This window comes from Mirounga leonina, unplaced genomic scaffold, assembly GCF_011800145.1.
Source record: "Mirounga leonina isolate KUSES-001 unplaced genomic scaffold, KU_Mleo_1.0 Mir_151, whole genome shotgun sequence".
In the NCBI taxonomy this organism is placed as follows: Eukaryota; Metazoa; Chordata; class Mammalia; order Carnivora; family Phocidae; genus Mirounga; species Mirounga leonina.
In genome coordinates, this window is record NW_023270377.1 from 71076166 (window position 1) to 71090278 (window position 14113).

Below are 14113 nucleotides of genomic sequence, written 5' to 3' on the forward strand. Positions count from 1 at the left end.
CAGTAGGAAACCACTTTCAATTTTCATAAAGAAGTCATACACCTTTAAGGAGATGTGGTAACTTTTGCCATAGGTATGTTCTGTAAGCGTCCGAGAGAGGACCAGCGGCCCCTCTCCCCTGCAAGCGCTGCCCTAGCTCAGCACTAACTCAGGCCCCTGGCATGTTCAGCACAGAATCCCAGTCTCTACTTTCCTCTTCTGTGAATTCATCTTCTGCACCGCAGCACAAGTATCCACATCTGTGTCACCTATCTGCTTAACCCCTTTTAGTGGCCCTTCTGGTCTGCAGGTCATATCCCAGCTCCTGATGCTTGGCCGTCAGGCCTATCTACAATGCCTGGTCCAACCCGGGCCATGCTCGCGCTGCCCTTGATGCCCAGCACCCATCCTGTGGTCTCCACCACACTGTCCTTTTCTTACCTCAAGGCATTTCTTCTCTTGTCCCTTTCTCTGGATCACTCCCTCTACACCTCTAACCTCAAACGCTGCTGCCTTACTTCGGCTCATTGAAAGATTCCATTTGGGCAGCACCATCTCTCCAGGAAACCTTCCCTACTTGGCTCCCCTCTTTGCCTTTCTCAAAACTGCCAGGCTGGGTTAGATGTCCTCTTTTAAGATCCCACAGTACACATATCCCGTGTGTACCACATATCCTACACTGTATCTTCTTGATCTGTATATTTTTCTTGCTAGCCTTCAGTTTGTACAGGAAGGGCTGTGTCACATTCATCTCTGAGCCTAGAGCCAACTGCTATTGCCCCCCGCTTTTGTCCTAACAACTGGGTCCCTTTCACCATCATTGCTGGTCTGGCTGCACAGATGGAAAGAAGTGTGGACCCCCGGAGGACATCATACCTTCCAGTTTCCAGCAGAGAGGTTCTGGAGAGATCCGGCAGAGCCTTCCAAGGTGGCTGGGTTGGAACTTTCTGCTAGAAGAGTCAGATATGGTTTTACCACTGACGGATGCCACAGCATCTCAACCCCTTTGGGGGACTTTGACAATCCTGGGATAGGACCAACTCCATCCCACTGAAAGACAAAGAGCACACGTGAAATGGAAGCAAATGAACACAATCTCCAATACTTGAAAACATCCCTCTCTGCTGGATTCAGCTAGAGTTAGGTAGAAAAACTGTATAATGAGAAATTTTCTTTTCTTGCCAAATATGTGATTTCTTACTCCTAGAAAAATGAAACCTTAGAGTTTCATGTCAAATAAAATGCTAACTTGATCCTCTTGTGGTGTTCTCTTTTTCTTTTTCTTTTTCTTCCCCCAGCAGCTTGGCTCTGAGTCCTTGCTGGGAGACTCTTTTCCTAGTAAGTCATCCAGCTCACTCAGCCCCAGCAGCCGGGCCTGTGGGACCTCCAGTTCCAGCCGATAGGACAGGTTCCTCAGGGTGCACACGCAGTTCTCCACAGTCTGCAAACCAACACAGCGTATAATTAAAACCATCGTAGCACATTATTGCAAAATGCTTCTGTACTGAGCAGCAGTGAGCTTAAGTAAATGTAGAATACGAGAGAACTGCTTTTTTACTTATGGGAACCTGAAACAAGCTAGGGAAAGAATTACGATTCTAGAATTTTTGTGGGGTACCCAAATGACAGATTGCAGAGCCATCCAAACTACATCTGCGGATCTGATTTCGTGCTGATTAAAATGTGCAAGACTCTGGCAGAGAAAACGCCCAGTGTTTCTGCTTCAGAGTTGCTGCAGAGGCAGAGAGGCACCCAAGTTGCCAGAACTTCACTCCTTCTTGCCATTAAACGTCTTCACCATGACAAGAGGTACGAGTAACCCCATCTCCGGGGAAGGCCCTCCCCCCAAGTCGCATCTTTGGCCTTTCCAGCCATCTCCAAACTCCCTTCCCTCTGCGGAAAGTCCCATGATCTCTTTGTGACATTTTGCCTTCTGTACATGGTCTTTTGCTTCTTAAAGTCTGTATCACACCTCTGATTGGGAGGCTAACTGTGACTTCATGGAGAGCACCTAAAGCCAAGCTCAGCTCTTTCCCAGGAAGCTCTCCTTCCAACTTGCTTACTCCTCTCAATTTCATCTACAGATCTTTTGGTTCAACGAGGTTCAAATAAAAACTTGTACATCACTTTGAACTTTTCCCCTGCCTTCTCCCTGAGCCTACCACTCATCATCCTTTTCTCTCTCAGACCCATATTTATGACACAAAGGCTTACTTAAGGCCTCTCCTCATCTAGCCCATCCTGAAAAGCAAATACCTGGCATACCTTGGAACTCCTGGCACTTTTAGTCCCTCCTTCCTATTTCTTGCCACCTTCCTCAGTCCCTGCTCCTGCGGCAGATCCTAGATGGTTGTCACAGCTAAAAAATGATGAGTAGAATGCCCTGTGCTAGGATGGGGAAAACAGGAGGGGAGCAGAAGGGGCTCCTACTGGGAACAGACTAACCAGCAGGACAACAGAGGGAGGGGTGAAAGGGCAAGACTGGGGATGTAGAGAAGTGGGTCTGGGGTGGGGGCTATGGCCTGCAGTGGGGCTAGAAAGGCAGAGGGGTTGGTGGGTTATGGCGCCTCGACCCGGAATGTTTATTCACTAGATACTCAAATACAGATGGACTGGATTCTAGCCACAGGGGACATGGCTGGAGACAACAGTAGCAGGGACAATCACAGTGACAGCCCAAGAGAACCACAAAGTCGGGACCCTGCCACCCTGTGCTTAGTCCTCGGCCACACGGAGTCACTTGGTTTTCATGGTTTTAAGGCTATTTTCTTAAACTGTCATGTCCCTGTTAATTTGTCATTTTTAGAGAGACTCTCCTTAATCTGGAGTGTAGTGTAATGAGTAGGAAAGGCTCAAGAATTCCAGGAAGAATGAGTGGCACGCCAAACGCAGAGTCTGGCAGCTGTTGTCACCTGCCATCATGGCCCTCGTGGCCAGCCAGCACTGACCTTGCTGTCGTAATCGGATGTGTTCACACACGTGTGGATCACGTACAGCAGCGAGTCCACCAGCCCCTCACAGGATCGCATTTGCTTCCTGGCTTCCTCCCCTGCGGAGCTGAGGTTCCTGAACGGGCAGAGAGACACACGGGAGCCGCTGAGATGAGCAGCTCGCTCCTTAGCCAGGGAGCCTCACCTTACCATCTGACAGGTCGGACAAGACAGCAGCCATGTAGATCCCGTGTGAGGAGACACTTTAACATCGTGAGAACTCTCCGTAACCAGTTCCCCATTATCCACCCACACAGAAGGGAGCAGGGCCATCTGAACTCTGTCTCCCTCCTATGACACACCACTTTCTAACCTCCTAAAGACTGTTTTGGGGTCTAGCCTCCTCAGTTGCCTCATATGTAAAAAGGGGAGAATAATACTGATCACCTCATAGGGTCCGTGTGTGGAAGCGACGCTCCATATAAAGGCAATTAGAAAAGTGCCTGCAATGTCTGTTAGCCATGGTTGTTATTTCTAGACATGCTCTGCTTCCTGTTGGGCCACCATGGCTGGCAGGCCCCTGCACCTATTACAATGTTTTGCCTATAGTTGGTGGTCATAAATGCTTCCTGAATGAACAGAAGAAATGTCATTTCTTGTATAACCATTCACGTTAAATATGGACATTTGCTTATGCTATAATTTTTCTCATTTTTTCAAATATAAAAAACCCTGAGGTTTAGGTCTCATCCATATTGAAACTTTTTTCTTTTTAAAGATTTTATTTTTAAATAATCTCTACACCCAATGTAGGAATTGAACTCCCAATCCTGAGATCCAGAGTCACGTGCTGTACCGACTGAGCCAGCCAGGTGCCCCCATATCGAAACTTTTGATATCAGTTTACCTTCATGAATTGATACCAAATTTTAAGGATCTATTTTATGTCTTATTAACAAGGGTTCTAGGCTAACTCTGAGATTTTGTAAAAACTTAGGCCAAATAATGGGGATTTGGAAATGATTTTTCTTTTTGTCTTTATTTTTCTGGGGCCAGAGAGACAGTGTCATCCATGGTCCCTCCTCTGCTCTTTATCTTGTGTCACTTCTCAGCAGCACTCAACAACTGCCATCTTCCATTCCTTTACAAGCCTCCAGGACCCTTCACTTCTTTGTTTTCCTCCCATCTTGCTGCCTTTCCTTCTCAGTCTCTTTTGTTGGTGGGTGCCTCTGGAGTGCCAGACTACTTTGGTCCCTTCTTACCTTTATCTTTACATTCTCATAGGTGGTCTCCTTCTCTCCCTTGGCTTTAATACAACCTATGGGCCCATCCACGACTCCCAAGCATCTACCTTTAGGCTGACCCCTCCCTAAAACTCCAGGGTCCTTTATCCAACTGCTTTCTTGGTATTACTCCATGGGTAGCTAATTAGACATCTCAAATGGACATGGTCAAAACTCTCATCTGCTCATCCCTCCACCCTTTCTTCTTCCTGTGCTCCCAACTGATTCAGCCAAAGATTTAGGTATTAGCTCTCCCTCCACAAAAATATCCCCTATCTACTACCTCGCTCCAGCACCTGGTCTAGGCCACTGTCATGGTCTGCCTGGATTGCTGCAACAGCCTCAGCCTCCTATCTCTACTGCTGCCCTTGTTCAGTCTTCACACTGAAGCCAGGATCCAGTCCCACTACTCCCGAGATTAAAGCCCTCTGACAGTCTCCCGAGGCACTTGGAATAGACTGTAAACTCCTTCCTCTGACTTCAGCAGTCCTACGTAATCTGGTGCCACTCTGTGCCTCGCCCAGTAAGCTCCAGCCGAGAGCCCACCTTTGCGCCAGAGCCATTAGACTACTTCCCTTTGCTAGGAATCCGCGTCCTCCTGACCCCACCCTGCCCTCAAACGAGCAGCTCCTGGTGGTATTTCAGATCTAGACTTCAATTTCCCCTCCTGCAAGGGGCCACCTGATCATCAAAACCATCTCCTAATAACTCTTGCATCACCATGGCATCTATCGTTATTTTCTTGTTTTCCTCAATAGAATATGGTTCTCTCAGAGCAGGGACCTGTCTTGGTCATCACTGATTGCACACAGAGGGCATGCACCAAAACTGTCTATAGCCCTGAACCACTGGGGGAGCCGGACTGGTGTGTCCTGTCTCTGGGAGGCCTGGCAGGCTGGCTAAGGAGCCCTCACAGCTGCCCTGGATCCAGGAGCAGAGAAAGGATGAGATGCTCCTTCCACAGATCATCAGTAGGTGATATAATCTGCCCTCTGATGCACCCCTCTGAGGTAGGGAGCTGGCCTGTTTCCCAGGATCCTGACTCTTGTCATCCACCCACAGCAAGGTGGCCGACAGTCACTTGTCACAATAGTGCTGCCTCAGAGCAACAGCCCAGGCTCCCTCCCCGTCTTTCAAGCTGTTACAGAGATGCCTGGATGTACGGCTTAAACGTTAGCACCCACTGCGCATCAGATGCTACACTAAGCACTTTCCATGAGCTGATTCTTCACGAGTGTGAGATGGTGCTGTTATCCCTACTCTAAAGATGAGGAGAGGGCACCTGGGTGGCTCAGTCGTTAGGCGTCTGCCTTCAGCTCAGGTCATGATCCCAGGGTCCTGGGATCGAGCCCCGCATCGGGCTCCCTGCTCTGCGGGAAGCCTGCTTCTCCCTCTCCCACTCCCCCTGCTTGTGTTCCCTCTCTCGCTGTGTCTCTCTCTGTCAAATATTAAAAAATCTTAAAAAAAAAAAAAAAAAAAAGATGAGGAGACTGAGGCTCAGACTGGGGCAGGAAGCCAGGCTGCCTCTCAGTGTCACCAGGCCACGCGGCCCCAAGGCTTCCGCTTCAAGTTCCCAGAGCACTGTACACTTAGGACACCAGGTAGAAACTGAGCTGATGAGTATTAATGGCAAATAATAAGCACTCCTGTCCACACTTAAAGGAGCCTTTATGAATTTCACATCTAAAGATAATGACTTAAAACAGAATCTGGGCTCATTTTCATTTATTTATAAAACTCAAACCCAATAATTGTTTAATTACACCTTTTTTGCACCTTTTAAAAGCAAGAAGGTTTTAACCATCACATTTTGAATTTAAACCAAAACCAGGCTGCAGACACATTAGCAGTCAGGATGTGATAACCAGAAAAATGCTGTTAAAGTAGAAACCACTGGAATTTTGGCAGTAATTTCAGACTGAAAGGGCCCTTTCTACTAATCCACAGAAGAGTCATTTATCAGATAATGTCTTTCAGGCCACTAGTCTGTGCTCATGATATTTTCCTCACAGGATAACAGTCCAGTGGCCTAAATTTTGAAACAAACTTAGAAATGTAGGTAAATGTTTATAAAATGAAGTAAATCCTTCTAAATCAACTTACCCATGACACATGTTATTTAATCAAAGAATTAATTGGAAAGAATAAAGAATTTACCTCAGGCAACCTGTTGTATTACGTAGAACGAGTGATGTCTGAAATTTAATTTTATGATCATCATCAAAAGAAGAGTTATTCCATCCAGAATGTGGAACGATCACAGTGTTTGTTAAGGTTGAGAGAGCATCTCGAATGATTGTCATCTTTACAGCATCACATGAAGATAAATTCCAAAGAACTCCTAATAAATGAGATTTAAAAAAATCCAACCATCAGTTAGAGATCCTGCAGGCTTAGGAATAAAACAAACGTATCAGCCCTAAGTGATGTGAACTCGTCTGTTCCAAATCTAATCTATGGCCTGAATTTGCAACCAGGCAGGGGATGGACCTCTAATAAATGTTGAGTGAACATATGTGAGCTTCTGGCAGTGTATTCCAAAGCTCTACCAGTCCTTCTCTTAAGTTTTAGGGCCTATGTATCTATCAGACAAGATGACTGCGGCTTCTGCAAAGCAAATTAGACCTACTCTTCATGGGGGAGGGGCACAATGCAATCAAGGGTCATGAATATAACGGGCCTGTGATTGTTGTAAAGCTGTCATGCATCGCATCATCCCTTAAATTCAATGTTCTGTGTGACAAATCATTTTTAGAATTAATACTTGGAAACAATTTCTCTTTCTCAAAAGGCTGACACGTTTCTCTGTATCATGCTTCCTTTTTCTACTTTTGCTACTGGGAAGCTCAAGCTTAAATATGCTTGCGGTAACATACATAAGAGGGCGGTTACATTTGCTTCGTCTCCCTCATTTGGATAAGGCTTAAACATTTTTATTTCCACATTAAGAGTTTTATTACCACATGCAAGTTACATTGAGTCCCTCATACTGTAATTCATATCAGGAGTACTGGGACAACAGACTTTAAACATAGCTTATTAGAGGGGTATTTAAATTGTATGCATATTAGAGTGTCTTCATTTCTGTGTCAACTATGAGGTGGGTTCAATTATTGTTACAGCACACATATTTTCTAAGAATTATTCTTTTAGAAATTAGAGCAAATTCAAGATTATACCTACTCCATGCCATTTCCCATCAATGCATTTTCCAAAGTCAGAGAAAAGGAGGGTGAGGAGAGGTGGCGCAGCTGGTACTGAGGTTCCCTCCTGATGTGTCCTTGACAAGACGCTCAAAAGCCGGTACAGTGCTTTCAGAATTATCAACACACAAAAATGCTTGAGGCCCTGTGGAGGGGAAGGAGTTGGCAAAATCCCCATTTCCGTGGGAGCACGTTTTGCTTGTGAACATGACTAAGAGTGTGGGGAGAACTGCGGCTCCGGTGCCCGGTAACAGCAAACTGCTCAGCCTTCTTGGGGCCTGGAGAAACGCAGGGACCTCTACAAAGGAGGGAGGTGTGAGAGAGCTGACAGGATCTCTTCCTTTTGGAGGAAGAAGTACAAGCATCGGGCTAGAACTGCAGATAGTAAACTGAAACTCTGATGGAGCCGAGAGCGTACCGCCCCTTCCCTGCACATCACCCTGACCTATCCATGCTGCACAGGGAGTGGTCGGTCATGGAGGCTGATGCTTGGGCTCTGGCCCTGGCTGGATGGGCTTACCCTTGTTTCCCAAGGACTTTCGCCCTTTCTCTTGCTCCTACCTTTGGGATGGGTTAGCTCACCATCACACCAAAGGACTTCAGCCTTGGCAGTGATTCATCTAGTTAGGCCCCAAATGGGAGGGAGGTTTAGACAGTTTGGAATCAGGGAAAGTAAAGACCTTGATTTGTCTCTGAAAGCTTGTTCTGTCTACCATTACAGACCTTTGCTTATATAATTATCATGTGGCAAACAAGAGATGGGTTCTAGTCAAGAGGGCAGCATACACTGGGGGTGCTTATGAAATGAATTTCAGTTCCTCAGGTGGAGCTATTTCTCCATCAATTCTGATAGAATTGGCCAGAAGTTTCTATATAAAATGGTTTTAATCCAGGAAGGTTTTGATCTAGGGAGGTTGTGCTACCTGTTTTCTGGAGGTTTTGCTGGACTCTCTCAGGGGCAGCCATGTGAGGTGTGGGGGGAGGAGGATTGGCAGCAGGCTGCCAGATCCCCACCCCAATTCACCCAGAGTGGTTCCGTACTTATCTGTTCTCAGTACTGGGCTACGCTGTATGTTTCTCTTTCAAACAAGGGTTTCATGTCTAAAAGACATTTGAAAAGCACTGTTTCACAGGAGAGGTATCAGAAGACTGATGACCAAGGGAGGAACCTGGGAGCTAAGGATGAAAAACAAGTCCCTGGGGGTTTACCCTCACCCAAAGACCGGGGAAGGGAGAGAAGATGGAAGAAAGAGTGGGTTGAGGCATAGAAGGGTGGGTGATAAAGGCTGCCTTGAATGGGGCTTTAGCATTTATTGCTAATGAGGACAGCCATACCTGACCCAGGGTCCTGCCAGGACCTGCCGGGGCCCGAGCCAGCCACAGGGCAGCACGTAGCCCAGACACTGTTGGTGGTGGGGGGGGGGTCATCTCCTAACCTCCCCTGACAATTTTATAACATATTTTCAAATTCCTCACTCCACAGAATTCAACACATGGGGGAGGGCTGCATTTTCTAATATGCTACGTCGTACTTCACAGAATACATGTATAAAAGTTAACTGAAGGCAAGGCTTATCTTATGGACAGGAAAGCCTATTACATTATAGGCTATAGGTATAAAATTAGATATACAGCTACAGAAAATGGAACAGTGTTAGTCACAGACTTCAGGGGAAAACATGACTAAGAAGAAGGATCTAGGAGTTGATGCCTAGAAGTTCTCTAATCATTGGCAGAAAATCTTGTTTTTCATGGTCCCTGCCTCCACTCCTGGCTCCTGCTACGACCTACTTCTGGGAAGAGGATATTTCGCAGATTTGTGGATTTCCCTGATGTTCTGTGCAGGTACCAGAATTTTGTCCTGCTCTTTCTTTATCAGGCATTTAGAATGACCAGTGGAATTATACGTCATTCTATAGTTTACTATTAGCCCTTAACTACTTTGGACCGAACAGCATAAATGTCCCTAAATCAATATAAACTACAGTAACGTGACCATTTACTGTGATTTTACTCTGTGCCAGGCCTTATGTGCTTTACATACAGAGTCAAGCTGCGCAAAATGAATTAACTTTCCCATTTCATTATTTTATATGATTGAAATACCACGTTGACTTTTTTTAAAGGATGAGCATTTGTATTTCTAAATTTAATTTTAATTTCATTAGGCAAGTATAATGAGGAACAAAGACTCTACCATGATCCATTCTTTTACATGTCTTGTTACACATATGCGGAGCACATAATAGGTGCTCACAAATATTTGTTGGTGGATCCAAATTAAAGGCATGTATTTATTTTTTGATTTCCCTTTTATTTCCTTTCTGTCAGATTTAGCCAGCATGGTTTTGCTTGCCTTTCATATGAAGATTAAAAGAGATGGTTACTGAAACCACCATCTTAGCTGTGAGGATAGGAGAATCCCATTTCTGTTACATCTCTAGAACCAGAAGTTAAGAGTTACAGCAGCGTGCCAGAATCCTAACCCCTCAAAACTGCAAAATAGAAAAGATCAGTGTTGCCCAATTATAAACTATTAAATGTCTGAAAATATGTAACCCTTCAGTACACAAGGTGACTGTGTTATCTTTTGGTCAGTTGAGATGACTTATTGATCATAAAACCAGTCTACTATATAAAAGTCTACTACAGGCTTTCTGTAACCTCAAAAAATGTTCAAAATTATTCTTGACCAGAAAAAAGGTACAGGTTCTATTTTTGCTAAGTCTGTAGCATTCAGGGGACCCATACAAGGCAGGTTGATCATCTTGCACTGAGTTATATTATCCCTCTAATCCTGCACTTTACATTGTAACACAAAGAACTACAGCACTGGGTGTGGATTTAAACTAGCCACTTCAAATATCAGAGACACTGATTTTTTTCTTCCCCACCTTCTATTTCAAAAACAAGGTTATGGAAAGCCTAAACAATCAGTTCTGATCAACGAATACTGGATGAAGAAGGTTCAATTAAACTTAAAAGCCTTAGTATGGAATGTTTAATTTGGCTTATCTATTCAAAGGAAAAAGCACCATTCTTAAGATCAGCTAATGATACCTGTGGGTACCCCACCTCACTAAAGTAGTAATAAAACAATGTTCTCCCCACTTAGTCTGTCTAGGCCTTCATTTAATGGGTCAGGAAGAATGTTGCTAGAGCAGTGAATAATGAATAGTAAATACACCAACGCCCAGATGTGGCAAGACTGTTGAGAAAATAGAGAGCCACAGAATTAGCATCCTCATCAACATAATAAACCTCCAGCTCCTACATCCTCATGCAAAGTTTGCTTCAAAAATATTTAGCAGCATACTCCATTATCCCCTGGTTTCTAAAGAAAAAGTTAAAAATAAACTATAATTTCATTTAGGAAGCTTGAGGTTTTTATTTAATTTAAGGCAATTAGCTATTTGTTGTGAGGACTAAGAATATACACATACAAACTAATTTAGAAAATATTGGAGAATTTCATGCATATTATTGTAGAAAAAGCTGCTTCTTCTCTACCGCAGGAAAAAGTACACGCAATTATGAGTAACCAATAATCACAAATGAAATACTCCCATGAAAGATGAAAGTTCATTTTCCCCACAAAGAATGAATAAAGTAATTAAAATATTATTTCACATAAATCCTACACTGTAGAACTTTGAAAGACCTCAAATTTAAAAGTAGCTTTATAGCTATTCTAACAACCAACTGATAATTTTATGGTCAAATTAGAAACCGATTTTACTGATTAATTAAAACAATAGCACTATTTGAAAAAATGTATTTCTTAATGGACATTAAAAACCAACCAAACAACATTTGGAAAATATTATTTCTCTGGTAGCAGAAATATGTAACACTTTACACAGTTGTTTCTCTTTCTGATATGAAAGAAGTCTAGAAACATTAATTTTTACATAGCATTCAATTTATGTCCAGTTTCCTTGTTATAAAAACCCCCACAAATGCTTGTGGACATTGCAAAAAGAAAAATAAAATAGCCAAAAGAACTTTAAACAGCACTACCAGACATGTTCCTGCATTTTCTTCCCCAAGTTAGCCTTATTCTGTGTCTGTTGTTGATGTGCTTCTGTCACTCTTGCTCTTTCACAAGATGTCCATGAGGTAGAGAGAATTACCCAAGACTTAGGGGGCGTGGAGGGTATTACGTCAGAGACAGAGGATGAGGCATTCCGGCACAAAGCGAGCGTCATGACGGGTCACTCTCATGCCTCTGCTTCAGCTCTGATATATGCGCTCACTCCACCTTCTCCAGCTGTGTGCTCCTTGGAACATGCTTGTGTTGGGATACCCACCCTGCAAACATTCTTGATAAGTCAGCATACAAATATTAGGCTAATAGTGAAAATATAAAACATCAAGGCTTCAGATTGCATATGAAGGTCCGAGTGTGTGTGCATCTTGCAAACTCGGTCTGTGGACAACAAGGCAGGAATGTGGGCTTCTGAAATTAGGGCCACTGCCTGCTCCTAGCGCATGCCTCCATTATTATCCCCCTAGACAATCTTTGGCTCAAACACTCACAATCTAGCAGATACACCTCTCCGTTTCTTCTCATTGAAGCTGCCCCTGAAGCTCTCCCCTAACCCCTGTAAGGTTTTTATAAACCTAAGGCTTTCTGTTGGGAAGTCAGTAATGTCATGACTCTATGGCTATTACCTCTGGTCCCAATATGGCCTCCTAGGTCCCTGTCCATGCAAGCAGTGCAGCTCAGGCCTTTCAGATACATGTTACTTGTACCCAAGTGTGGTATAGATCTGTGCTGCCCAACAGAGGAGCTATCAGCCAGATGTGGCCAGTCCAAATTGAGACATGCTGGAAATGTAAAATATATAGTGTAGTACGAAGAGTTGGTATGAAAGAAATGAATGTAAAACCTCATATTAATAATCTTTATATTGCTTATAAATTATTTTAGAAGAATTGGGTTAAATAAACTACATTTTAAAAATAAATAATACCTGTTCCCTTTCCTTTTTCATGTGGCTACTAGGAAATTCAGAATTAAATGTGCCCGACATTAAGCGCCTACTGGGAAGTGCCAGGGGAGGTACTTGTTCACGTCATGCCAGCATCTAAGGGAGACATGGAGGTGAGCCCTCTGCTCTCAGAGGCCTTGCCACAAACAGCTACAACAGAAGGCAGCCATCACAAGGCATCCCAGAGTGGGAAGAGCAAGAAGCACAGCTCGCATGTCATTTGTGCTAGGCTTTCCACACCCACCGACACGCCAAGCAACAGGTACTGGGTTTATCACTGGGGAAGCTGGTACTGGGAGGGGTGATTTGCCAGGGGCCACAGAGCTGGAAGGAAACAAGTCAATCTCACCCCAAAGCTCAGTCACTCCCAACAACATGCTGCTTCTCCTTGGATGTTTTTCTGTGCATAGGAACCTGTCCGGTAGGGCTCTGAGCTGGAGCGTGAAGGGCAGAAGCTGGGGAGAAGCACTGGGGTGGGGGAAACCCTTCCAGGTGGGCTACAGCCTTGGGGAAGGGGCAGGACTAGGGGAGCCTTGAGGCTTGGGCTGGCCTAGAAGGGAAGGACAGGGGCTGCAGACGTGAACGGCCAAGTGGGGAAATGTGGAAGGCAGGGACAGGTGTGATGCCAGGAATGACAGGGGTGCTCAGGGATCAGGAGAGGCAGAGCCTATGTCCCAGGAAGCAGTTCAGAGGGAATGTGATGAACATGAGATGGGAAGGCAAAGAGGAAGGGCGAGTGCTTATGCGGACAGTTTGCAGCCGGATGCAAGGTGAGGGAGCCTCCAAGCTGAGCTCCAGCTCGGCATCTATGTGAGGATCTGGAGCTGTAACAGGGAGAAATCAGGGGGCAGCAGGAAGAGAGTACAGTGACAAATGCCTACCGTTTGTGGCTTCAGGCAAATCACTCAAGCTTTCCACCAGGACTGGAATGCTGTGAACAAATTATGAAACGAATGGAACTGAAATAATGGGAAAGCACTTATTACGAGTGGGACAGAAGTACTGTCTTTAATCATAGAAAAGCCTTTCTTCCTCTGGCTAAATGCTGAGGAAACAACACTCATGGTGGTGTGTGAGTGCTCCCAGGGTTCCTCAGATGCCGCCATCTCAGCAGGGGTTGGCTGAACCGTGTGCGGTGACTCCTGGTAGAACGTGCTGCCATGGATTCTCATGGCCTCCTTCTTCCTGCCCTGCTGCCAGGCTAGACCTGCTTGCTGCCCTCCCTGCTGGGTCCCACAGGGAGGCGGCCTGGCCCAGCCAGCTGGGGGTGGGGTGGGGGAGCTGGCCTTGCTCACCTGCATGCTCCCTGCGGTTTCCTGCACACAGCTAATGCATACTCCATGTCAGGCAAGGAAAAGTTCCTTCGGGCCCAGCTATGAGCATGGTGGTCACCACCTCTGGTTTCAGCAGCAGGAGTGAGAAGGTGCTTAGGCGATGGAGAAGGAAACTTCCCTGGAGGGGGCAGTGTGGAGCCGATGGTCTGGGCCAGCCGCAGAGGCTGCCCATAGTGGGGCTCCAGCCTACATACTCAATTTGAAGGAGACTGCACCTGCTATTTAAGTCTTCCCTGCCAAAGGACACGAGTGATAGATCTTTAGAGTCTTTAAAAGAACAGAAGGGTTAGCATGCGTTTCTGTGATTTTTTTCAGGTGCAAAGGTGGCTCATAGCATCTTTGAAAAGATCTATCAATTTCTAGAGATCCGTTTACAGACTCACATTTACA

At 45.2% G+C, this 14113-nt stretch overlaps 1 protein-coding gene across 10 annotated transcripts in view; it reads right to left on the reverse strand.

Annotated features, from left to right (window-relative positions):
- The window catches only part of PKP4 (plakophilin 4), a 234538-nt gene that overhangs the window by 18968 nt on the left and 201457 nt on the right, over window positions 1-14113 (reverse strand). For all 10 annotated transcript variants that reach the window (XM_035007976.1, XM_035007974.1, XM_035007980.1 and 7 more), the window contains 4 exons: window positions 6350-6533; window positions 2928-3045; window positions 1229-1420; window positions 856-1029 (listed from right to left, as the gene is read on the reverse strand). In XM_035007976.1, the coding sequence (XP_034863867.1) occupies window positions 856-1029; window positions 1229-1420; window positions 2928-3045; window positions 6350-6533 (668 nt within the window). The remainder of the gene's footprint in view (window positions 1-855; window positions 1030-1228; window positions 1421-2927; window positions 3046-6349; window positions 6534-14113) is intronic.